The sequence below is a fragment of the Macrosteles quadrilineatus genome, unplaced genomic scaffold, assembly GCF_028750875.1.
Source record: "Macrosteles quadrilineatus isolate MER2022 unplaced genomic scaffold, UCM_ALF_1.0 Scaffold_2__2_contigs__length_208266976, whole genome shotgun sequence".
NCBI classification, from domain to species: Eukaryota; Metazoa; Arthropoda; class Insecta; order Hemiptera; family Cicadellidae; genus Macrosteles; species Macrosteles quadrilineatus.
The window spans coordinates 162,759,261-162,785,541 of NW_026542595.1; the positions used below are offsets into that span (position 1 = coordinate 162,759,261).

Consider the following 26,281-nt stretch of genomic DNA (forward strand, 5'->3'; position numbering starts at 1 on the left):
TAGTTGTATATTTTGCTAAACTAAAAAAACTGTTATAAATTATAAATTGATTATTTTACCGAATAGCTCAGAAAGTTTTTTTTAGTATGGTTATGCAACTACACGGTGCTCACAGCGATGGACGCCAGAACTTATGCTAACCGCAGCACTGCTGACGGTCTATATTTAATTCTATTTGTCTGTTGGTACAACATTACATATCCTATGGGTACTAAATTTATATACTGTGTATACTATGTAATTAGTTGTTAACAGGCAATAGAGTATTTAACTAATTCATAGAAACATACAAGGCATCAAAGGAAGTGGTATATAGTACATATAATGGTATACTATATTATTGTATTGTATAATATATTATTATATTATAATGGTGTTGGTTGACTAATAGTTTACATTTACACACGCTTACTATATAAATTGTGATAAAGAACATCTTATGAACAAAGTAACTATTTAAATGTCATATATAATTATCATAGCCCAGATCCCATTTTCCGGTTCTTTCTAACTTATCCTTCTTCACCAATACAACAAGCCTCTTTAAGCTTTTATATTCTGTATATCTTTTTTTAGCGAATTTCCCATATAGGGAATAAGCTATTACCGTAGTACTCATGGTAAGACCTGGACGCGGGACCGATTTTTTTTTGTTTTGAGGTCCCTAGAGGCCAAAAACACCATCCGTTCAAATTCATATATATATATATATATTTATATATATATATGTGTCCGTTAGCACGATAACTCGAGCAAAAATGATCCAATTTTGATGAAATTTGGTACAAACGTGTAAACCTACGTTTATTCGAACGAGTTCGCGATCCAGCATGATCGGACCATCGGGACGGGGGTTTACCAACAAAAAAAACACGGGGGTTATAAACGGGGGTTTTATGGGGTAAAAATAGGTTTTTCACATTTTTGACAAAAAAAACATATAATTTAGCAATTTCTTTCCAAACCATTTTGTAGAGCTTAAAAAAACAAATAATTTAGTATATTGAAGCGTTATAATGCGTCTAATGGTTACAGAGAAAATTTAAAAAAATTGTAAATTTAAAATTCCCATGTTATTCTTATGGAGAATAAGTAAACTGTTGTAGTTTGCTTGTTTATGAACATATTTTGATCAAATTTGGAAAATGTTTTTATTTCTTACTAACTATTAACATTTTACAAAAAAAAAAAACAGTTTTACCCTCCCTGATGCAGCAAACCTAAGTACTTGTTAAACTAAGTCTATTTAAATCGGGAATAAATGTTATATTTTTAAGTAGACATTTTAGTGTAAATCCAATCAGGCAAATGGAAATTCGCTTAGTCTGCAGGTTTGCTGCGGCGGGGGTATTTATTTTATCGTTAAATTTTTACTTACACATATTGTTCTACTGTAAGACAACTTGTGATTCACAAAACAAATATCTAAACATACACATACATCAACTGCAAAGTGTTTAGGTACCGGTAGTTATTTTACTCGAGACTTTTCTTTTTGATTTGGTTTAAAACCATAAAGTATGAATAAGCTGTGCCAACAATGGATTTGAAAGTCTCAATAGATAGATTAAAAGTTCCAAAAGCTGAAATTTTAAGTGGAACTTTAGCTTTCTCAAAAATTATCTTTAAACTACTGGTGATGTAACGAGGATTAGAATACCATTCTTGCCAGAACCCTTCATCAGTTAAGGTAAGGCTTTGATTTGTTATTTCTTCTCCAAGCCAGCACAGTGTATAAAGCTGGATGACTGTTCCCAAAACGTATCCGAAGGAGAACATTATTTCCATCTTGGTTACGGTTGCTGAAGCTACCACAAAAGCATTGGAGCAGAGGATCAAAACATCCAAGAAGAGCTGAAGGAGAAGTACCGGAGAGTAAAGTCTATTCAGATAACGACACAGGTCCATCAAGTCGCAATGCTCTTGTACCCAGCGGCTCAGCTGATGTTTCTGATGGTTTCTCACCCCTTTTTTCAGCAAAACACTTTTTGATCTTCCTTGATATGGATCAACAATGCTTTTAAAAGAGGTTTTCAAAAATTTCAGTTTCACAACCAAACACGAAATGAGCCCGTAAATCATACAATCGTAAGCAATCAATTTAGAGTTTACAGCTGCTGCGGCTACACCCTGGAAAACAGTGACGAACTCGTAAGCAGGAGATACAAGAGGGTCGAATGGGAACTGTGCCGGAACAGCAATGAAGTGATACCCGTCTTCCAAAGCAGGAATAATGTAGGACAGCACTTTTATGAAGAGAGGCAACGAGCCCCAGGGTATCATAGGTCCGACCATGAACAGAAACATGAATGTAGACAATCGTTTAATCCATTTTGAATTCTCAGTCAAACTTTTCTGCAACTCTCTGTCAGCACTCTTTTCCACAAGATTGTCCCAAAGTTTGAAATAGTGAGCAAATTTATTTCTGGAAATGTAACAGGCAACCAGTTTGATGACAGATTGAGCCGTAGCGAGTGCTGTGAAACCGCTGTAACATCTCTTGGTGATGGAAACGTTGGGAGCTAACAAGTTGACTCCGATTGTCACTAGGTTTGCGACAGTAAAGATATCAGAAAGGATCATGTAGAAATAATAAATCTTGGGCCACTTTAACTTCACTGCACCACTAGGGAGACTCAAACCTGCAGCAACAAACAGGCAGAGATTGAAATGCACTCTTTTGGCTAACATATTTGATGGTAAAACTAAAAATGATAAAACAATGGTTTGACAAGTGACATTAGTGCTTTCAATTTGATTCTCTTTGAACTTTAAGGAACATCTTTCATATTTCTTTATAATGTCACTATAGATTGCTTTGATCACCAAATTGCTTTTTAATAGAGCTCATCCCAAATAGAGCACAGAATAATTTACAATGGGTGAGACGTTTGGATGAAAATCACCTTGAGTAAATGAATAGCTTTTAGAAAATATTGATTTGAATACTAAAAATAATTCAACATGGAAAAAAATTAAAGAAAGCTTTGCCAATAATGACTTGGCCATCAAATTATTTCTTATATTTGTGCAAAAACCATAAGATAAAGTTAACAAGCTACACAATATTTAACTAAGAAAATCTGGCAGTTTTCTATTTTGGTTATTTGATATCTCGCATCAAAATGTAGTAAAGAGTCTAGATGCTAGAAATAAATTATAGATGTAGAACAGTTGAAACTTTTAGTGGCAGGAGCAAAATATCAGTCTTGGGCTGCACAATTTAAAAAAATCTATCGATCAAACCAAAGCTGCTTCTCGATAAGGGTTTATATTATCTAAACATTTTGGACTAAGACCTCTTGTATGTCATATTAAAAATTATCAACACAAGTAGGTCACAATGAGATTTGATGTTATTTACCCTCAGGTCTATTGATTAACGATATTAAAAGATATTAAAGAACTGTTACAATTGATATTGGATTATTTTTATGTTCAACTACTGAAGTTCAAGTTCTGAAGATATATAGTAATTAAAAAATATTTTCAAATAACCAACCATAACCCATAATGAGGACAATTTAAACAAAAACAATGGAATAATCAGATTTATTGTGACTACATCACAAAAAACAAACAATAATCACAGATTAAATCACAGTGTTGTAATGTACATTACGTAGAATCTTTGCTTTCCTACTTATTTGAAATTAATCTAATGCTACAACACTACAGGAATGCTTAACTTTCAGGAATATTTTTCCAAGATACAAGCAAAATCTTATATCACAGTACTAGAAAATGATTACAAATCAATTGCTTTTATAAAATAGAAAACAACATGTTTTCGGTAGACTATATCTTATTCAAATCAATTTACTAATTTTTTATTTGTCATGTGTGATTTTAAAACATATACATACACTCCTGTAATAAATTATAGTGGTTCAACCTTTTTATGATTCAAACCAAGGTTTGGTCCCAGTGTTTTAAAACAACAGGGAGCCTACAGCATTGCCTCAGGCCCCTTTTATGCACCTGCGGTATATATGCGGCCTGCAACTCAAGTGCAGCGGACCCAGGAAACGCAGCTTTTTGGTGGCCGTAGGTACATTGGGTCTTATGGGAGCTTTTATGCACTGCGGCGCGGGCCGCAACCACTGTCAGTGCTACCAGTGATATAAAACCTGCGGCGCTGCAAGTTCCAAACCGCATGCGGCATGTTTTTGCAGCACAGTAAAAACCACAGCCGCAATGCATTAAAGGGGCCTTCAATAGTTCATAATACCTTTATCTCTCATTTAAAAAGGGATATACAAAAATTCCATATCTACCAATACAGTGAAAATTGTAAGAGATACAACAGACCTACCTTTTTACTTTTTACCTTTTTTTTACCTTTTTTCTTTTTAGGTAGAGATACCTTTTTTGTATCAGGGGAAAAGTCTTTTTGCCTAACTACCTGACACCTGATGATTATAATTGGCAATAAGTCAACGAATCAATAAACGAAAACATAACCTCTCTTAGAAATTATGAGTAGTGAGTGATTGTTAAGTACTTTAGTCTGTGGGAATATATAACGGACTTGTTCTTTATTTTTTATTGTTAGGTTAGTTTAGAATAGTATGGCAAAAAATCTTGTAAGTCACTCGTCCAAAATGTGTCCCTCCTATTACACACCTATACTCTGGATTTGATAACAAATGTTGGTTTCCTTACAGAACCAAAAGAAGGACTTGTGGCTAAAAATTTAACTAATCAAAACTGCAAAGTAATTTCTAAAGCAACAATAAATTTTAACTTTTTAATAGCAGTTGTGTTATCAAGATAGTATAAGAGATTAACAAGCTAGCCCGTTAGTGATTGAAAAAGGTCGACTATGGATCCGTGGTTTTGTGTTTGTTGTGTTTTTATGTTTTTGTGTGCGATGTCTTTTTATTCAAATTTCATATATTCAGACTCATCAGCACAGGATAACAATAATGTAAGTCTTAGTGTCAAGTAAATGATATTTTAGTTGTGTTATTTATTTTGAATAAAAGTAATTTAAGTCGTATCTATTGGTAATGTAAATTAATTTGTTTAAATTAATTTATTACTTTTGATAGTAAAATAGGAAATACGTTATTCTCTAGTGAATAATACGTGAAATATTTTCTTTAGTAACGATGTTTCTGAAATCATATTTTAAATCCATTGTGGACCATAACTGAGAATTGAGTCAAATACTTGTTTAAATACTCTGGAGATATATGTATATGTAGGTAAAATTACTTACAAATCCATTCACACTTCAAATTACAATAGAATATAGTTTTAAATCATTGTTAATAGAGTTTAGAGGGAAAGCGTGATAGACCAAGTTGTGTTGTAATGAACTACTGCAAGAAAGCAAAGTCTATACAGAAAAATGTGCTATAAATCATGTGCAAAAAGGACAAAGTATGATCGTTTTCAAGGATTTTGATTATTATAAATAATAATAGTTTTGTTTGATCACTATGAGCAAAAGTAGCTCTTTTTATTACGCAATCGTGTTTTGCAAGCGAGGCACAGCCGAGCGAATCAGCATCAGCCTGGAAATACGGTTAAGCACCAAAAAGACACTTTCGCTGGAATACATCGTTTAATGATAAGTTTAATGTATTCACTGGATTGGCGAGAGTGTCTTTAGCTATTAAAATATGGCCTCACTACTTTGTAAATAAACTTCCGGACGTTTAAAAACCCAATTTTGTGCGATTTTTGTCAAGGTTTCTCCCAATGTTTATCACATAATCTCATCTATGAAATAGCAAACAGCTGGTCGGATCAAGATTATTTTTCTCTAGCTGTCATTGATATGTTTACATTGAATGTTGTTTACAAATACCGCAATCATTTCCAATCACGTTTCAAAAGCGAATCCAAAAAAAGTTGGATTAAAACCGTTTTTGCTTACATAACGGATTTAATTAATCGCAAGTGCAATAATGTGTAGGGTAACCGTAAATGAAAATAGAGATTCTTTGTGTATAAAATTGTTCTTGAGTTTTGATAACCGGGGAAAAGACATTGAATTAGTGTTGTATATGGCTGGGAAACTTACATTTATTACATAAGTGTTACCAATAGCTTGCATAAAAGGTTTCAACTCATTGACGGCACTTCAATGGTGGTTATGTAAAGTGTAAAGTGACAACTGCAGTTGGCGATTGTAACAGAGGTTTACGGATTATGCTCAAATCGCTTTTCCAATGTGTCTTCTCCACGCTATGTGCTGCTCGCTGGACCATACAGCCAATAGACCAATTGCCCATGTCTTGGGATCGTAGGCCTAAACAATTATTCATATGTTGGTAGCGCATATTACTCAGTGTTCCGTACGGACAGGACAAGAGCACCTTTGATAGTGAAATTTCCAACCTGAATGTTTAATGGCGAGGTTGAGGTACAGTATTTTAACTATAGGCCTATATCGTTTGGTTAGTTAGGTAAGGTTAACCTAACCTAACTAACCAAACGATATACAGTTGAACCTCGTTTGTACGAACCTCGATAAAACGAATTCCTCGATAAGACAAATTTTTTTAATCCCCTTGACACTTTCATATAGGTCAATGCTAAAAAACACCTCTATACAACGTAGTAATTAAGTTAAAACCCTCCATAAGAGGAATTAGTTTGTGACATGTACTAGGACTGATTAACCTCTATACAACGAATATTCTTAGCACAAAACCTCTAAAAGACGAACGTGACCTCTATAAGACGAATTTATCATAATCTTAACCTCCATAGTACGTAGTTTTCAAAACAAACAGAAGCTTGTCTCAACATGAAACCCCCACCCATCCCTCCTCCTTCCTCAGTCATTGTTTTGAGAAACCTTGGAGCGAGGAGAAACCTCTATAAGAAGAATAACAGCAGCATTAAACCTCGATAAAACGACCCTCTTTATTAAGAATACCTCTATAGTACAAATTTTTCCCGTAGCCCTTGAAATTCATCTTATAGAGGTTCAACTGTATCGAATTAAACAATCGAATAATCAATATTACTCATTTGGTTGTTTGTGCCAACAGATATGGAAGTGTACCCTTCATAGATCTATTACGCGTTTTTTTTTTTTTACTTGAAACTGTCAGATACTGTATTTGTTTATATATAATAGTTTGGCCAGCATATCTAAAAATATGCAAACCAGCTGCTATTCTTTATATAGGAAGGTTTCAACTGACCACTATAAACTATAAGATTCCCGTGCGTAGAACGCCCACATAGATTGTAGAGAACTATAAATAAATATTTAATATAAACAGGTGTTTTCAGGACAGTATGATGAAAATACATTTTTGTTGGCACTGTGGTGTTTGTAATGATAAAAAAAGTTCACCGTTCAGCAAAAAGTTAAAAGAAAATTGTTATTTCAATGAGCAAAAGGTTAAAGTTTACCTTATCAATTACATACTAATAATAATAATAAAGTTGGGGTTGATTTATATTGTTTTAATTTCAAGTCTTGGTAATTTTAAGTTAAACCTTTACCAAGCAAAATGGCCAACATTACACCTACTGAAACTCCAACAATCCTAATTTCTTACCGTCCAAAATGTTTAAAACTGTTTTTTTTTTCTTTGAGTAACCTCGAAATTCGGTGAAATATAAAGTTAACAACTTCTAAAAATCCAACAATAACGCAGCATAATAGCTAACAACCTACTTCAACCAACCATTATTGTATTTTACATTTAGAACAACACTTCAATAACAGTGAAGTTTTAACAACGCTATCACGAGTTAGTTATTAACATTAACAAAAATCATAGTTTAAAATATGGAACATTCCATCTTCTAACAATTTTAAACATTATATACCCGATACAATACTATATTGGATCTAATATTGAACTTGGTATAAGAAAAGTGGCAAAAAGGAGAGCAAGCTAATACGTATTTTCTGAAAGCTTAAACATCTATACAAATCTAATATATAAAATAGTATATTATTGCTGATTATCTTGATAACATTTTATAGAAGTGCATAGGCTATAGTGTCCAATATATTTCTTTACAATAATATTGAATTATATTCTCAATACATATACCTTAAACAATATAGATACAGTATTTAGAATATCAAAATGTATCTTACCAAAAATTGTGATCAAATTATAAAAAAGTTAATTTTTTGTGTCAGCGAACTTGTAAAATAATTGGTTTTATTACCTTAGATCAAGACTAGAAATTGCAATTAATAAATGCAAATGATGGAAATTGTAAAATAATTAAATATATAAAAATTAATCATAGTAAAATAATCACATATTATTTTAAAACTAACACTAACATTTAACTTATTACTTAAAAAATGCAATAAAACATCAACTAATATATATTTCTACTTAGAAAATATCACAATTGTTTCAAATCATCAGGTACAACTTATTAAAATTACTGATTAAAAACAATACAATCGAAATGCATACACTGTAGGCCGAAAAAATAAGTTTGAGCAAAACACAAAGCTTACAATAACACCTCTTATCAGTTACATTTTCATCAAACTAATTTCCACCAGAGGCTTGAGAAAAGTAAAAGACAAGTAAAAGTAGCTTCATAGTTCAAGTCACAGTATATTGGATAACATGTCTAGATGATATATTTCTTGACACCTCTAAGGCTGGGCACACTGATCCAGCATTTTGCCTGATGCTTGAAGCATTTTGTTTCTTTGCTTAACTCCAGTTTGTGGGAGGATCAAGCATGATTCAGCATTTGGTTTCAAGCAAAAATAAATATTATTTTTACTGGTCCTCTATAGTAACGTAACGTTTTAACAAGTGTGCGAGGAAGTCAACGTAGCTGTTGCTGTATGTCAGTTTTTGCAAATGCTGGACTAAATAGAAAGAAAACATTGGGTTAACCCAATCAATCAGATGACAGACATTAAGGCTTTCCTCTCAGAAATTAAATCAGATCCAGGGAAGTTTTCGAGTTATTGATGAATAATTGCTATATACTACTATTTTATTGGACGGGTTTTAAATAACGTAAGCGATATCGTTAGAAATTATTATTAGGTAATGTCGTGACGTGATGGTTATAAATAATGAACTGAGTAACCTTGGTAATTAATTCATTATTTACTACTTTGCACAGGCTGATTTACTATCAAAGTGGTAGCAAGAAAAAATTAACCAACAATATTATTCAATAGAAATTCAAAATATAATTGTTAAGTTTTAACGAAACTTCAAAATTCATTTTTCAAACAAGAGGTCTATTGCATTTTGAGATCCTCTAAGCCATTACTAGTAAGAAGGGATTTGACGCATGCGCAGAACGTTTTGCTCCTTGAAACATCAAATATCGTGCTGTATCAAATCCATTCGTTGAGAGGCTGCTCAAATGTTTTGAGGTGTTGCGAGGTGCCTCGCAAAGTTTGCTTGATCAGTGTGCGGCCGCCCATTGAATACATGGAGCGCTTGTACAAATATTTTGCCTTGCAACCCTTGTTTGAGATGAAATGCTGCATCAGTGTGCAGCTGGCCTAAAGGCGTCAAAGAATTAGAAGTAAAGAGCTAACGGTAGTTCAATATTTACTTTCACTTGAAAATTCACATGGTTACAGTAGCTAGACATGGAACATAAGATTAGTGAATTTGAGTTTGACTGAATAAAATCATAGGTAATTCCCAAACATATATATACCTCAATAAACATATTCAAAGTTTCGGGATCTGGAATCTGATCCCGTCCTCAGGCGAAAAAAACTTAACTAACACATTACAACTTACAATACACAAACGGCCAACCTAAGTTGAGTAAAGATTTAGGTTAAATTTAACACTTTGACTACTGATCATTCATAAATGAACCAAAACTATTTCACTAGTAAAGATCAGCTATATGCAATGGTCCATTAGATTATACCAATGCTTACTCATGTGTTTAGACCTACTCCTAGTAGGCCATAAGAAACAAAAGCAACGAATAATCTCCCCACGCTCAGACCACATAAATCATCTAATCACAAAATATAAACTGATGGATGATTGTATTTAATTTATTTGAATAAGAAAAAATACTCAAAAACAAGTTATTGGTCTGTAGTTATGAAATAGTTAACCTCATTTATCAGCCATCGGTATGAGGTGGAAAAACACCATGGCTCATTTAAAAGGTATCAGTCTAATAAATTGAAATGATAATATTACACACAATCGGTAGTAAACTGGTTGTTTTTAAAGCAAACTGTAAGATCACTTGGCTTAGTAAACATTATTTTGTAGTTATTTATTTTTCTCCTTTTTTGTTTTTCCTTTCTTATGTTTTATGAGCGTTGCCTCTAGTTTGGCATCTTCTTCACTGCGATATTCTAGCTCTGCTGGACTTCTCACACACTAGAAAAGGATTTATATTGATTGTTAGGTTGCATTGTTAAGTTATGATGAAATCAAATGACCTAATAGCCAAGCTTGTATTTATTTATGGTATAATGAGAATAAGAATAAGAATATCTTTATTGTCATAACAGTACATTCTTTAACAACTAGCAAAGCTAGAACATAATAGATGACATTGTCAATACAGTAAAGTTATCATAATTGAGTACACCTAGCAATAAGTATCCAGGGAAAAAAATTAATCAAACCTCACAAAAATCATTTTAAGAACATGAATTTATCATTAAAAAATGCGTCAACTGAATAATACATTTTTTTTATCAAAAAATCCTTCAACTTTTCTCTAAAGCCGTCCTTCTCTATTATTTCCTTAAACTTGCTGGGTAGTGTATTGTACAGTTTCCTCCCCATATATTGTGGTGTCTTTTCAGATAGTGTCTTGGATACTGAACATTTGTTTGAAATCTAGTTTCATGATGGTGCCTATGCTGAGTTTTACTTAAAATTTCAAAATTATTTTTAACAAACATAAGACATTTGAGGGATTGACTTTGAGGAGAATGTCATGAGGTGGATGTACTTTTTTTGGACCTTAAAAATTGTATCTGCATGAGATGACATTCCCCAGAACTCAATGCCATAGATTACAACTGGCAAAAAACACCATGATAAATCATAAGCCTGGTTTTTGAGTCAATAACCTCTCGAAGAACAATCATTTGGAAACAAATAGAGTCTAATCTCTTGCATACTTTTTTGACATAAGTTTTCCAATTAAGATTTGAATCAATCACCATCCCTAAAAAGTTAACTGAGCTGTGAATCTCCATTAAGCTACCTTGAAATATAAAATTGTCATCATCTACATTTTTCTTTTGTTTAGTTTGAAATTTTACCAAATGTGTTTTAGACTGATTAAGCAACAAACCATTAGCTGAAAAGAAAACCAATTATGAAGTCCTCTAAGTGTATTCTGAAAAACTAATTTTAAGTCATCATTTGATTTTGCTTTTAATATTGCTGATGTATCATCTGCATAAAATGTAAGAGTTGAGGATATATTTAAAGGTAAGTCCTTTATATATAAAAGGAAAAGCAGAGGCCCAAGTATCGAGCCTTGTGGTACACCAAATTTAACCCTCTGCCATTTTGAGACGTGTTTAAAGCTGTTCTTAATTACTATCGTTCTTTGATACCGACTGTCCAAATATGATCTTATCCAAGACACCGCCGAGTCACTAAATCCATAATATTTAAGTTTTTCACAGAGAATATCATGTTCAATGCAATCAAATGCCTTGGACAGATCACATAACACTCCCATAGTGCTTTGTGATCCCTTCAAAGCTACAACAACCTGGTCAACACAATATGCAACAGCAGATATTGTACTTCGACCGGGCCGAAAACCAAATTGTTCCAACCAGTGTTGGGAAGTAGCGCGCTACAAGTAGCGACGCTACAGTAGCGCGCTACTTTTTTTGTAGCGTTAGCTGTAGCTACGCTACTTTTAAGATTCTGTAGCTTTAGCTGTAGCTAGCTACATTTTTAAAGTAGTTGTAGCGGAATTTTAGCTACTTTTCTCGCTACATTAACATTGTTTGAGATAGTGATTTTTATCATAACCTCAACCTTACGTGAAACAACCTCTTTTAAACTGAGCTGAGATTTTCAAAAAAATTAGGCCTACTTTCTTGGCCTCATAAAGCTGGTTGCAGCTGTTTCATTCCCTATTACAACGTTGTGTGGACATGGAGGCCATTAAATGAGTGTTATCCACATTTTTGGCTCTCATTTCCTTAATTTACTTACTCTATGATTACTGTCAGATAAAATAAAATCGCTAGATGCAGACGACGTTTAAACGTTACCGGTGACAAGAGAAGCTATTGAATGCTTGCAAGTGATTGACAGGGAAATTAGTAATCAATTTAGTTTCTTTATTATATCGATAGTGTTTCAACTTGGGTTTTAATTGAAACCAACACTAAACCTTGAGAAAGCTGGTCCATCAACCTTTGCTTCAGCTGTTGATTGTGGTTCATCTACACAAACCCTTCCTTGGTTAGATTACGAATATTTTCAAAGGTTTACTAAATTAACAGAGAAGAAATTGACTTGATGAGATTTAAGATATGCCTGGACTACATGATAATTGTAACGAAAAAATCTCCATATAACATGAAACTTACATTGAAAAAATAGCTTAGTTTGCTCCTGCTAACAGCTCTTGTATAGGACTATTCCTAGGCTATACTATGGTGTATTAGGAATATATCTGTTTAGTCCTTGCAAGAACAAGACTACTATAGCCAACTTGTTAAATAGCCAAGTAGGCCTAAATGTTATTTTTACTTTACAAATTTCAACATGTTTAAATTAAAAGACGATTTCAGAATAAGTTGCTGAATACTGTTTTCTGTACCAACTAGGTTGAAGCACAATTTGCCCTATGCATAATGACAATAAAGGACGATTTCTTGACATTGAAAAGTGTTATTCATAGAACAAGTAACTTATCACTATGGTTAAAAGCTATAGTTTTTAACATTAAAAGAAAAGAAAGGCAATAAACTCCAATTTCAGTAGGCTATAGGCTCTGTAACACAAAAAAGTATTTTTAAATAATCGTTTTACAGTTTTATTGGTCTTAATTGTTGATATAATATCTATACTGTCTATCTATCTATCACTGTCTTGTTTCTGATAGGCTCGATGCTTGCATAGCTACATTTTTATTTTTTGATCTATTATGACTGCCCAGACAAATGTTTTGTCTATTTTTGTTTTACCGGTATCTAGTTTTATTTTCTTGGTTGAACTTGAACCTCATTTGTTGTTGACTTTGTCATATGCATGTACCTTGCAAATTACGGCAATAAAAAGTTTCTGATTTCTGATTTCTTATAAATGAATCTATATTAAAGAAATAAAATGAGCTTTAAAAATATAGTTTGGTTGTATGTCCTTTGAACTTAATGAAATTTACATATAAAAGATGCTTAAAAATAATGCAATGTTTAAAAATAAGTACTAAATATGATGGGACACCAAACTATTTGGTTCTGTTGTTGTAATGTTAGGTTTATAATGCCATCAAATTAAATACAATCTAGGAATAATTTGTTTTCCAAGTAATGTTATATATAATACTGACATTTTTTGTTTAAATGTTTGTTTAATAAAAATGTAGTTTCAATTAATTTTACATTTACCTAATGTGCGTGGAATAAAAAGTAACGTCTTTGAAAAAGTAGTTAAAATTGTAGCTGTAGCTACATTTCATTGTAGCTGTAGTTGTAGCTAGCTACTTTTTCGGAACTGTAGCTGTAGCTGTAGCTAAGCTACTTTTTTGGAAATGTAGAAGTAGTTGTAGCTAGCTACATTTTAAAAGTAGCTTCCCCAACACTGGTTCCAACTTGATGATTTGGAAGTAATACGAGTACTAAGATTTACAAAGATAACAATCTTCTTTCCGCACACAAACTTTATTGTGGACAGTTATCAAACTAAGGCAAGATTCAGATTGTACTTTGATTTCGTCTTGTGATTTATAATAGCTCAAGACAAGTAGGGTGTATGACGATTGTTCCAGTGAATATATATCCTTCTCCAGATCCTTGCAAAAATTTCACTTTTCACTCATATTCAGGTTGTCAAAACATTAAACATGCACACATTAACATTTAGACAAAAAAATAATCAATATAGACTAGTACTACTGTGGCCACAGGCACGCACTGCTTGGTGAACGCTTCTATGAGTCCGGACATGTAAACTGAGCAGTGTGTACCTGTGTCAACAGTAGTGGTCGAATGTATATTTTCATATTTAATGTTTTGATGACCTAAATATGAAAGGAAAGTGATATTCTTGACAACGATTTATATCCACCCTTAGAGGAGGTATTATGAATCTCAAGACAAAACCAAGAATTAACCTCCTTATTTAATTTTTCAGTAGGTAGCGCTTATTTTACAAAAACAGTTAAGTTTGTGATTCATGGTATTTTTTTTATTTTAAGAGAAAAAATTTCAAATTGTATGTTTTAGTCTTTATTTTAGTAGCTTATTGTTAGAGGTAGTGAAATTTCAGTTTGGATCGGTTCCGGTTCGGATAGTTAAGGCTCAGTTCGGATCGGATCGGATAGTTTGACGTTCAAGTACCTAATAAATAAATATTAAGGTTGAAGTTATAATTTGCAATTTTATATACATAAACTACAACATGAATTGTAAACTATGGTACTTTCCTGTTAAAGGGAACATTCATTATTATCGATGATTTTCTCTCTCGATATATCGATAGTTTTGTACTTCTTTACAATCCATTAAAAATTGACAACTGATCTTGTTTAGGCTAAAATATAGTCTATTATATGGATTAAGAAATGAAACTGTTCTAAGCTATCCTAACATAACCAACCAAACTTGCTGTACCCTTTTTAAATTTATAAATTCCGTTTGATAACAGAAAAGGGAAGTGGAGAATATTAAACAGATTTTTAAACGTTCAGCAAGTTTGGTTAGTTTTGTTAGGTTAGTTTAGAACAGTTTCATTTCAATATTCTTTTAAAATTATTGTTTGTTGATACTGATTAATATTTATTTATCGTAGTTGTCAGCTGCTGATAGGTTTCAATTAGTTAATATCGATATATCGAGAAAAACATCATCGATAATAATGAATGTTACCTTTAACAGGAAAGTACCTAAACTATTCACAATGGTGATATTGTAAGTCATTAATCTTGGTTCAGTTACAAAAACTGAAGTTCAAATTTGCAGCTCACTCAACTTCACAAAAAACTATACTGTAGGCCTACCTTATATCTTGATGCAAAAAAATTATATGGCAAGGCCATGTCTCAGTGTTTGTATCTTGATGCAAAGAATTTATATGGCAAGGCCATGTTTCAGTGTTTGTATCTTGATGCAAAGAATTTATATGGGAAGGCAATGTCTCAGTGGCCTTATAGTCGTCATATAAGTCAAAAACGGCAAAAACATAGTCCATCCAGATATGGATAATGGATATCCGAACCAAATCCGACCCGATTTTTCGGATATCCGCACACCTCTACTTATTGTTAAGCTTGAAGGATTTGAAAAATAAGAGATGAGGCATGACTTTTCCCCCAAAACTTGTAATATTGGTTCAAATCGCCTATCATGTTTCAGTATGAAATCGAAAAAAGAGCCATAGCACTAGAAGAATTAGTGCGGAAACAATTTGAACCATCCATGATATTTGGAGGTTAATTATTGTAGTTCTCTACCAAGATAAAAAAATTGAATTGAAGAAGTTTTTGAATTTATTTCTTTCCACTGTATGTGATTACATGGCAATGAGACTTAATTTCCATACGTTACAGGAAATACCTTTTAGCTGGCTTTCATAGACATGGATTCTTAACATAAAATATAGAGCAACAATCTAAAACGCGGTTACCTCTTGAAGTTTGATTCGAGGAGACACCATCTGCTCTGGGTTATGCCAAGGTTTGTACAACGGGTTGTGACATGCTTTCCAGCTGACGTAGCCTCTGCTGGCTTTCTGCAGGTCTTTGATCAGCTGAAATGATAACAATTTATTTTTTTACCCCTTGACTCCTTTCCTTTCATGACACAATAAGCTTCCTTGTCTCAGTCTGTAATCCAAATGTTCATCAATTAATTGCTAAAGCTTGCAACTCAAAAAACTGTATAAATAAAGCAATTATAATTATATACATTATGCTTAGTGGCCCAGGATCACTTATTGATTAAAATGGTTTATATTACCTGTCCGTCAGTGATCCTATTGTTGTCGTCCTAGGCGACCGGTTTCAGGATTAAAATTCCATCATCAGGCTGTTAAAAAATGCCATGTCACTCAAATTGAGGTCGTCAGTAAACACAAAAACACACACATACAACACAAAACACAAAAATATGGAGTGGTCATGACTGAGGTGTCCTTGCTCCTCTCCCGTTATCACACGGAGACGGACAGGTAATATAAACCACTTTATTTAATTATATACAACAAAAAATACAAGCTTGAAAAGTATCAAACTATCATACCAAACTGTCCCAGAGGCAGCGGTAAACTTGTAAGCTTTTTCGCGGAGACATACATCAATGGAGGCAAATTTCTGGAGGCCAATTGCATTTTGGATTTGTGGCAGTTTACCTTGGGCCCAAATATCTGAGTGACTCTGTTGACCAGCCAAGGAGGGAGAGTGCCTTGAGGATCAGTCTGGGAGATGTAGCCTAGCTCACAGCCAGGTATGTTAGGGTACGACCGCACCAAATAGCCTACAACCACACACATTAGTACATGAGCTTATGCTTCTCAAAAAATCTCGGCCATAAATACAACTATAGTTCATTGACATAAATGTGTTGAACAAAACCATAAATTAGGAACTGAGAAAGCCCTAGTGTATTTGAATTGTCAACAGCATTGAGGTGTTGAAAAACTATTAGTTTTTTACGTAAAACAATTGCAAATCAAAGTACGGTAACAACAGGCCCAGACTGGGACCATTTGGGGCCCTCAGCTTACATGCTGTGAAGGGGCCCTTTACGGGAGGATTTTTTTTATTAGGTTCTTGTACACGAGTTTTTTCTCACTAGTTTGGAATTTTTTTTTAAAGGAAGAAATTTAGCTAGGCATTTATAAAATATTAGGGTATTTACTTGGCCTATTATTTATTATTAAAATCAACTTTATTATTTATTAAAATTTAAAAAAAATTATTTTAAGGAGACTACAACAATGTAATACACACTGTAGAAGTGTCAATATAAGTGTTATAACGTAGTTCAAATTAAAGTGTAGTATTATTATTATTCACACCAAAGTTAATAAATTGTGTCAACATTATATGTGTGGTTATAATAATCACAGAGATTTTAGGGATTTGAAAAATAATATGTACTAACAAGACAAAGACTGTATAATTAGTAGGCCTAATAAGGAACAAAAATATTGAACTATAAATACACATAACATGAGTCATAACACATGGGATATTCACACAAATTACACACATATTCACAACTAATAAGCACTGTCTACAAGCTGAACATTTACTCACAAACGCATACACACATAAGCCAAAAATCTCTTAACGCAAGTATAACTTAACTAGATAGGCTAAACATGCTCCATAGATTTCTCAATTCTCATCCTTATGGATCAGCTGAGGACAATTAATATTGCTGTTAGTTCTGTCGTTCTGTCCAGTGTACTGTAGAGGTTGTGTGTGTTGTAACAATGTGTTTCTTGTTACTTTAGCTATTTAAAAACTCAATTAACCAAATTAAACGATGTAATCATATAATAACTCGTCCCCTAGCTATATAACCGAACAGTAATGCAAAAATCACCAAAATAACCCTAAAATAATAGGAACAAAATTTTGTCAACACTAGTGATCAGTGTCACCAACATGAACTAGACTCGAAAAAAGACCTTCAAAATTTACTAGAAAGTCAGAAAGCCCACTTTTGTTGGTTAATTTATGGTTGTATTTACCAGTAATAAATAACCAAGTTATATATTGTTGTTTAAATTCAACCTGCTTATATTTGCCACGTAGTATGCCTTCTTAAAGAAAACGATTAAATTATTCTGCTGAGTCTGACAAAATAGGCTACCGGTACATCTTTAGTTAGGCTTAGTAGCCGAGATTTATTTTTACTGACTAAAATAACAAACTTAAAAAAATCTGGCTACAAAATTAATATGGGGATGGAATGTCTCGTTGTATTAATAGTCAAAGCTATTATGTTTTTAATAAAAGTATGAATTTAAAATAGAACTAGGGGCATGTAGGGACATAAGTCCCTAAAAAGATAAAAATGTAAAACAAATTATGCAATTATTAAATACACAAATTTTCAACCTGTACAGTAAAAAATTTATTTCAACATTCCAAGACATGATGAAAAAGTCTAAATTATAAGTAACGTTATCTCTGGTGAAATTTATATAGTATACCGTACATTGCAGAATTGACTGGAAAATGAGTCCAAATGTTTTAATGCTTACTGGCTTAATGATAAATCATGATCAGCTGTAGTGAAATAAACAAAAATCAGCAGCAAATGGCTTCTAATGCTATTCTTATGGAGAACATTTTACGTTATATCTAATTTGGTGTTAAAATTTGGGGAATTTCACTATTTTTCCCGCCGTCACGGGATTGAGACCTTTAATTTGAACCCTCTCCTGTCATTCTACGACGTCCCAGTCGCCCAAAATGTTGACGCAAAGAATCGGCTTACGTAATTAATATATAGATAGATTGTCTTTCCAATAGAGCATACTATTGATGCCCTTTCTTTATCAAAATATTTTTTGTAGGCAAGACGATGCAGTAGCTGTAGGGACATCGTGGCTGGTTGACTGACACTGAATTATCTATTGTGCAATACTATACGTACTCTCTGAATTTTCTTGTGTTAGAAATTTTTACAGTTGGATTTATGTGCTAGCCGTGTTTCGTGCGTTAACGCAGGCAAATACATAGCTGACCTTTATGTTACTGCTTTTTAGATGCGGCAGTGATTCTGTGGTTGAATTTCGTCCATTGATTTTCGAATCCGAATTATTCCTATCCACTTCTAGGTATTGGTAGCGGCATTGACTCTTGACGATAAATTATTCTCGATACACATACCAATGTTCCAAAATCGGTGGCATCGAGAATCGGCACATCCCTACCGGAAAGATTCCAGTATCTTTTTCTTCTTTTCCTGTCTTTTTGCGCTGTCTTTATGCTGAGTAATCAGCTGATATGAAAGAGCATCACTTGGCCGTTGTCTGCTAACCACAACACAAGTCACCGAGCAGACGATGTATTACACTACAACAACGTAACTCAACTTACAATAGGCTACAGTATGTTGTATGCCTTTATATAAACGGCAAGATACAAACAGTTGTCAAACACAGTTCACAGTTCTCAGGGGTTTGGTCTCACTCAGGGGTTTGGAAAACGTAAACAAAACTTTGCTAAGAACATTTGATAACTTCTAACAAGTAACAACATTTTTTTGTAATTATTAAGCGAGAAGGGGACCCTTCAGGGCCCCTCGAGCAGGGGGCCCTCCGCGATCGCGTACCTGCGGACATAGCCAGTCCGGGCCTGGGTAACAATTTTAACCTCAAGTTACCAAACCCAAAAAATGTAGACAAAAATGAAACTCGATTCTTAAAAAGTGTCTAAAACATAGACAATGTCCTGAGAAATTACTACTGTAGCTGCTTTGAAAATAAAATACAAAAACACTGTTTAAACAATACAAAATGGATTAGCCTACACTCTACAGTATAGTGCATTTAACAATAAATATGGTAAAGGGGTCTGTTTGAAGCTTGATACATGGTTTTTGAAACAAACACAGAGGTTTGAGAAGATTTACATTTACATTTGAGAAGACTAAACATTTAATCTCTCGTAACTTCTCTTGTGAAATGCCACTGGTGTAAAAAAAAAAAAAAGATTTATCAATTATTTAGTAAAATAAAAAGCTATTAAACATATTCGGGCCTAGAGCCCTTTACTAAGAATATGTTACATAAGTGTTATTACAAAATCTTGGTACCCAATGGCTATGTTGGGTTTTAGCGAATTCCCCTATAGGGGAGTAGCTATTACCGTAGGTGGCACGGTAAGACCTAGACCCGGGACCGATTTACTTTTTCATTTTGATGTCCCCAGAGACCAAAAACACCATTCGTTCAAATTTTTATATATGTATATATATATATATATATAGACTTAAACTTGAGTAATTTTTGTCCGATTTTGATGAAAGTTGGTTTAAAGGTGTAAAGCGGGATAAACTTGAATGAGTTCGCGAACCAGCATGATCGGACCATGGGAACGAGGCTTTGCGGGGGGTTTTATGGGGTAAAAATTGGTTTTTCTCACTTTTGACCCTCAAAACACAAAATTTCTCTTTAGACCTTTTTAAAGAGCTTAAAAAAACAATTAATTTAGTATATAAAAGTATTTTTGTTCGGTTAATAGTAAGTCAGTAACGGAGAAAATTAAAAAAAAAATGTAAATTTAAAATTCCCATGTTATTCTTATGGAGAATATTGTCAAATGTTGTAGTTTGCTTGCTTATGGATATATTTTGTATTTTGATCAAATTTATTTATTTTATACTAAGCTATCAATATTTTACAAAAAAACACACTTTATTAGTTTCCTTGTAGCAGCAAACCTAGGTACTCGTTAAACCTAATGTTATTAAAATATATTTATTTTAAAATCAATTAAGACAAATGGAAATTCGCTTAGTCGGCAGGTTTGCTGCGGCGGGGGTATTTTCTAAAAATCTAGAGAACATAGCCTATGGTTTTAATTATTACCAGTGAGGTAGGAGGTGGCCCGTATAAAGCCCTGACGTGGAGGGTGCTGACAATGGTAGACAGAATGGTTGAGGATATACTTCTCGTTACCCAGGTCTAACCATGACCTCTGCAAGACAAAGTCTCTGTTGCCAAGGGGAGTGGGGCAAGACACTGCAATACACAAGTGACAGTCATAAAGTGTAATGTACATGTAATACAACCTTTATTCTTTGAATCGTTCATTTTGGATAATGTAAGTAGACTTCCTCTAGTAAAATTTAAGGACTTTTTTATGTTTGATATTCAGTAGGTAGGCATAATGCTTGAAAGTTTCAATGACAAATTTATGTTTTTCCCTAATTTTTAAGAGCAAATTTGACTGTTTGTATTTTTTAAATTTTTACTACAGGACAAAAAAGTAGTCTAGTAAAGTAACAAATTTGTTCTTTTTAAGGTGATAATTTTAAAGTGGTAAAATGATCAATTGTTACCGGATGTCTCAAATATACCTGAAATAATCTCCAACTAGTCAAAGAGGGAGATAAATCTATGATGAAGAATGGTTAAACATTTGTACTGTTCTGTTATGTTTTGGTGTTGTAATACAATTGATTTAACAACAATAACAGTACAGACAGACAAAACCCAGGCCGCATTCATTGTTTATTCGATATTTATTTTATTCATCCACAAGTGCTATGTTACATGTGCTATGATTAACACTTTGCGACCTACTGCTACATCAGTTCTAGAGTGTGCTCGCCTTCCAAATATTGCATCTGTCTGAGCCCAGCACTCGGCCGGCGACAATGTGATTGTTGTCAGGCTGTAGCTTAGAATACAAGCTTTATTTTGGTGTAGGTTGGTACTAAACATTCCCCGTCTGGCAATGCTTTTTTCCCGTTTTCGGGGATTTTCTCTATTTAAGCCATATTACAAAGACTCCATGGTTATTGATCCAGGCAGTGCTGCTACCTTTGGGTGTTTCAGTGAACTGCGTCCACTTTCGGGGTAACGCAGAACAATCACTATTGCTCTTTTGTGATTTGTCTTACTGAGATCTTTCAATGCCAATAGCGACCGCTGATTAAGTAGCGCGCAGGGGCTCCACCCAGGCCTCACCGCAGTTTAGGAGCGCCTGTGTAAAGGTTTTCAGCAGTCAACGTGTTAAGCTACTAACGAAGCCCAGAGCTGAACTCCCATTCACAAAACTGAATTTGACATATTGTAATGAAACTTGTTCTAAACTTCATTCCTCACTCATCCTTAACTCATATTTCGTTTTAAACACACACCGACGGCTTCCCATCTCAATAATTGACAATTGATAACCTCCACACGTTAATCATTTGAGCTGATTGATGGCTTGGTGAGAAACATACCTTACATTATCTAACCATTCACAGACTAAGCAATACAGTTTGATTTTTAGTGATGGCTAATCAATTGTTAACAACTTTCATACTTAAAAGTTGTATCTATTAATTTTAAGCTAATAAATTTAGGCTCTAATACATTGCTTAGTTGGTTGAAAAATTAATAGGAAAAGTAGGCCGAATTTTTACATTTTACTTACTAACATTGACTATATAAAGATAGTTTAAACCATCATTACTTGAGTAGTAGCCGACATCGTTGTTTGGATTCAGACAGCCGATGTCTTTAGCTTCAATCATATGTTGGTCCCAGACCTTTCTGTATTCAGGGTCATGGAGGACATCATACAGGAGCTCAGCATTAATATCCGTGAATTCAGCTTTCACCTAAAACTCTCATAATTTTGTAAAAAGTACTTTTAGCTTTAAACGCTCTAGATTGCTAAAACATTCATCCAAACACATCTAATATAAGAATAAGAGGTACTTCAGTATTAAACGGAGGCCACATTTTGTCAGCGCGCTGCAGCGGTTATGTTAGGTTGGGTTATCATAATAGAAAGTATCGTTCGATTCATAACGAAGCGAGGAAAGTCCTACACACATAATATTTACGATAACCCAACCTAACATAACCGCCGCAGCGCGCTGACAAAATGTGGCCTCCGTTTAATACTGAAGTACCGAATAAGATGTTAGATAGTTAAATAAATAAATACAAATGTTAAGTATAAATAAAAGAAAACTAAAAGCTAAACAGCTTGATTGATAACTTAGTAATAACTTACCTATCTTTGAGTTTGAGGGAACAAATTATGTCATTACTATTACTAGAACAGAACCTGACACCTAAGTCTATTAAACCCATCTGAATTAATTTAACCTCCAGACCATACACCCTAAGTTGTCTAATTAGCATGAAAACCCCCGACGTTTCTAACAATGCTCACACAATTAGTTGACCATATCAATGTTTGAAATATAATTCTTTAATATTCTTAAATCTTGTAAGTTATACATAATTATTATGAATTCAGCTCTAAAATAGGATTTGTTTTCTTTATAGCTTGGAAATTGCTCTCTGATGTTCCACAAGTTTCACAAAGACATCAGACGATTTCACAATACTCAAGGTAATTTAACGTTTTAGTCTACAAACATTGTCAAGAACTCAACATACCTTGACCATTTTGAAATTTGTATTGGAGACATTTTTTGTCCAGACTTTGATTGTGGTTTTGGTATAATCTAATTTCCATCCAGTGTGATTGTCGAGAAGGTATTTTAAGTTTTCAAAATCTTTGTCTTCTGCCACTTTCACCTGGCCTACTTCCATTCTTGAGGTGTCAGGTAGAACCTACGAACAAATTTTAATCATTTAACCAATCCTTTCCTGTTTAGCACATAAAAACCAAGGGTTTCGCATTCGGCAAACTCCCGATTTCTGACTTCAGGATAACTACTGGCTCCTTATTTTCCATTTACCCTTCATCTCTTTCTAGTCATTTGTATTTGGTTGTCCTGAAAAATCTATATCTAAATATATAATATACGTGAAGCCGTTTTTTGTGAACAGTACTCCTCCCTTATGTGTGGACCAATTTCAACCGATAGTGTCACCTGATAGAGGACATATTAACGGACACGGCAGTATCAATATCATGTACCTGGGGACTAGGTTAGGGGGGGGGGGAAGTCAGCAATAAGAAGTGCGTGCGGCTTACAATTCTATTGCTGGCCTTTTTGCGGGAAAATACGGCCACGTAGGTTATTACCGATAGTGTCACCTGATAGAGGACACATAACGGACACGGCAGTATCAATATCATGTACCTGGGGACTAGGTTAGGGGGAGTAAAGTCAGCAGCAATATGTAGTGTGCGCGCCTTATAAAATATATTACTGGCCGTTTCGCGGAAAAATACGGCCGAGTAGGTTATTACCAATAGTGTCACCTGATAGAGGACACATTAACGGGCAGGAAAGTATCAATATCATGTAGGCCTACCTCTCATGCATCAATAAGTAGTTAGCGCGACTAGGGAGACATTGACCCCACAAATGTTCGGTTGCTCTTGGGCGAGCCCGTGGCTGAGTCCGAGGCGCGCACACTACTTTTTGCTGACTTTACCCACCCCCCCCCCCCCCCCCTAGCTTAGTCCCCAGGTACATGATATTGATACTGTCGTGGTGTACGTTCATGTGTCCTCTATCAGGTGACATTATTGGTAATTACTAACTCGGCCGTATTTTTTTCCGAAAAACGGCCATCATTAGATTTTATAAGCACACTACTTATTGCTGCATTTACCACCCCTAACTTAGTCCCCAAGTACATAATATTGATACTGTTGTGTCCGTTAATGTGTCCTCTATCAGGTGACACTATCAGTAATAACCTACGCGGCCGTATTTTTCTGCAAATCGGTCAACAATAGATAACATAAGGCGTGCGCACTATTTATAGCTAACTTTACCCCCCACTAACTTAGTCCCCAGGTACAAGATATTGAAACTGACGTGTCTGTTAATGTGTTCTCTATAAGTTGACACTATCAGTAATAACCTACTCGGCCATATTTTTTTGCAAAACGGCCAGCAATAGATTTTTTAAGGTGCGCGCACTACTTATTGCTACATTTACCCCCCCCCCCCCCCTAACTTAGTCCTCAGGTACATGATATTGATACTGTCGTGTCCGTTAATGTGTCCTCTATCAAATGACACTATCGGTAATAACCTACTCGCCTGTATTTTTCCGCAAAACAGCCAGCAATAGATTCTATTAGGGCGCGCACTTCTTATTGCTGCATTTACCACCCCTAACTTAGTCCCCAGGTGCATGATATTGATACTGTCGTGTCCGTTTATGTGTCCTCTTTCAAATGACACTATTGGTAATAACCTACTCGCCCGTATTTTTCCGCAAAACGGCCAGCAATAGATTTTATAAGGGCGCGCACTTCTTATTGCTGCATTTACCACCCCTAACTTAGTACCCAGGTACATGATATTGATACTGTCGTGTCAACCAAACAATATATATCGAAAAATCAATATATCGATCGATATTTTCATTTGAATGAGTGTAGGACGTTAAATATAGGCCTAGTGCAGCCTTAATTGATTTTTCAATTGATAGTTTCAATCAATATTAGCATAGCCCAGTTAAGAAACTGTGTACTCTTTTTGGCTTTAACGTAATTAATAATTTAGCTGCATCCATGAGTGTTAAACCAACACTTCAAGACACACCAAGGAATTATTGACTAAAATGATTCTACACTAGGCCTACTTACTACCTATAACTTACGACTAATTAGTATTAACTAGTCTATCTAAATACACTTGCATTTACCAAGTTAACATAGGCTAGACTAGACCTAAACATAAATCAACTTACATATCATGAAAGAGGTTTTATACTTTCTGGAAAGATCCATTTTAGTTACATCCCCTAATGGTCACAGTTATGGAGAAAATCCAATCAAAATGAATGGTTATTGTAAAAACATTTCATTTAGTCTGGATGTGGTTAGTTTAGTGGTTACTGCCTTTGTGCCTCTGGCCGTTGCAAGTTGCAGTGATCGTGTTGTGTTTTGTGTTGCAGTGTTGCAGAATGCAATGCAGAGATGACAAAAACATCATACCAAAAGATTCATATTTTTAATCTTGACGTTTGGGTTTGGTTGGCGTCTGGCGTTTAAAAACAGCTGCTAAACATTTCAAATGGTCAAGACAGCAAGCATGAAACCATAGATATTAGAGAAAGATTACGGCTACCATCGTTCTTTACACATTAAAACCAACGATCATACTATACTACTCTTTACTTTTAAAAACTTGTAAGTTAACTAGTAGACGAATTTACCATTTAATGACATGAATGATTTTAGTCTTCCATAAACCTACTATCATATCAGTAATATAAAAATAGGTTCCAAAATATCTGAAAACTATTGCTTAAAATGAGTGTTATGTAACAGCTATGGTGTATGGTGTTACAGTAAAATTATTAATTGTGAATATTTGTCTGATCGTAGCAGTGAATTTAAAATTGCAACTTATTTATAAGCTGATTCGTATTAATACGAATCCATATTGAAACGATGGTTTAAATATTTTCACTCTATGCTTAAAATACAACTTTTTTCAAAAAGCGCCAGCACATCAGCTGGTCTTACGACAGCTGTTCGTTCTGTTGTTGCTGTCTGT

At 34.1% G+C, this 26,281-nt stretch overlaps 2 protein-coding genes across 4 annotated transcripts; both read right to left on the bottom strand.

Annotated features, from left to right (window-relative positions):
• Positions 1-1,461: 1,461 nt before the first annotated feature.
• On the bottom strand, positions 1,462-9,875 carry LOC128985092 (odorant receptor 13a-like). Its single transcript, XM_054404472.1, has 4 exons — positions 9,872-9,875; positions 7,795-7,871; positions 3,867-3,870; positions 1,462-2,705 (listed from the first exon to the last, which is right to left on the bottom strand). The coding sequence occupies exons 1-4, from the start codon at positions 9,873-9,875 to the stop codon at positions 1,477-1,479; spliced, it is 1,314 nt and encodes a 437-aa protein (XP_054260447.1). The 3' UTR covers positions 1,462-1,476.
• Positions 8,389-25,664, bottom strand: LOC128985669 (START domain-containing protein 10-like). Of its 3 annotated transcripts, none has more exons than XM_054405434.1 (7): positions 25,470-25,664; positions 23,247-23,423; positions 22,306-22,453; positions 20,709-20,861; positions 16,509-16,633; positions 15,786-15,908; positions 8,389-10,331 (listed from the first exon to the last, which is right to left on the bottom strand). In XM_054405434.1, exons 2-7 carry the CDS (start codon positions 23,400-23,402, stop codon positions 10,221-10,223), a joined length of 816 nt encoding a protein of 271 aa, XP_054261409.1. In that variant the 5' UTR covers positions 23,403-23,423; positions 25,470-25,664; the 3' UTR covers positions 8,389-10,220. The 3 variants fall into 3 exon arrangements, with proteins under 3 accessions (XP_054261409.1, XP_054261411.1, XP_054261412.1); XM_054405436.1 differs by having other exon boundaries at positions 10,208-10,331; positions 16,400-16,633; XM_054405437.1 differs by lacking the exon at positions 8,389-10,331 and adding an exon at positions 12,301-12,379 and having other exon boundaries at positions 16,400-16,633.
• Between the last annotated feature and the right edge of the window lie 617 nt (positions 25,665-26,281).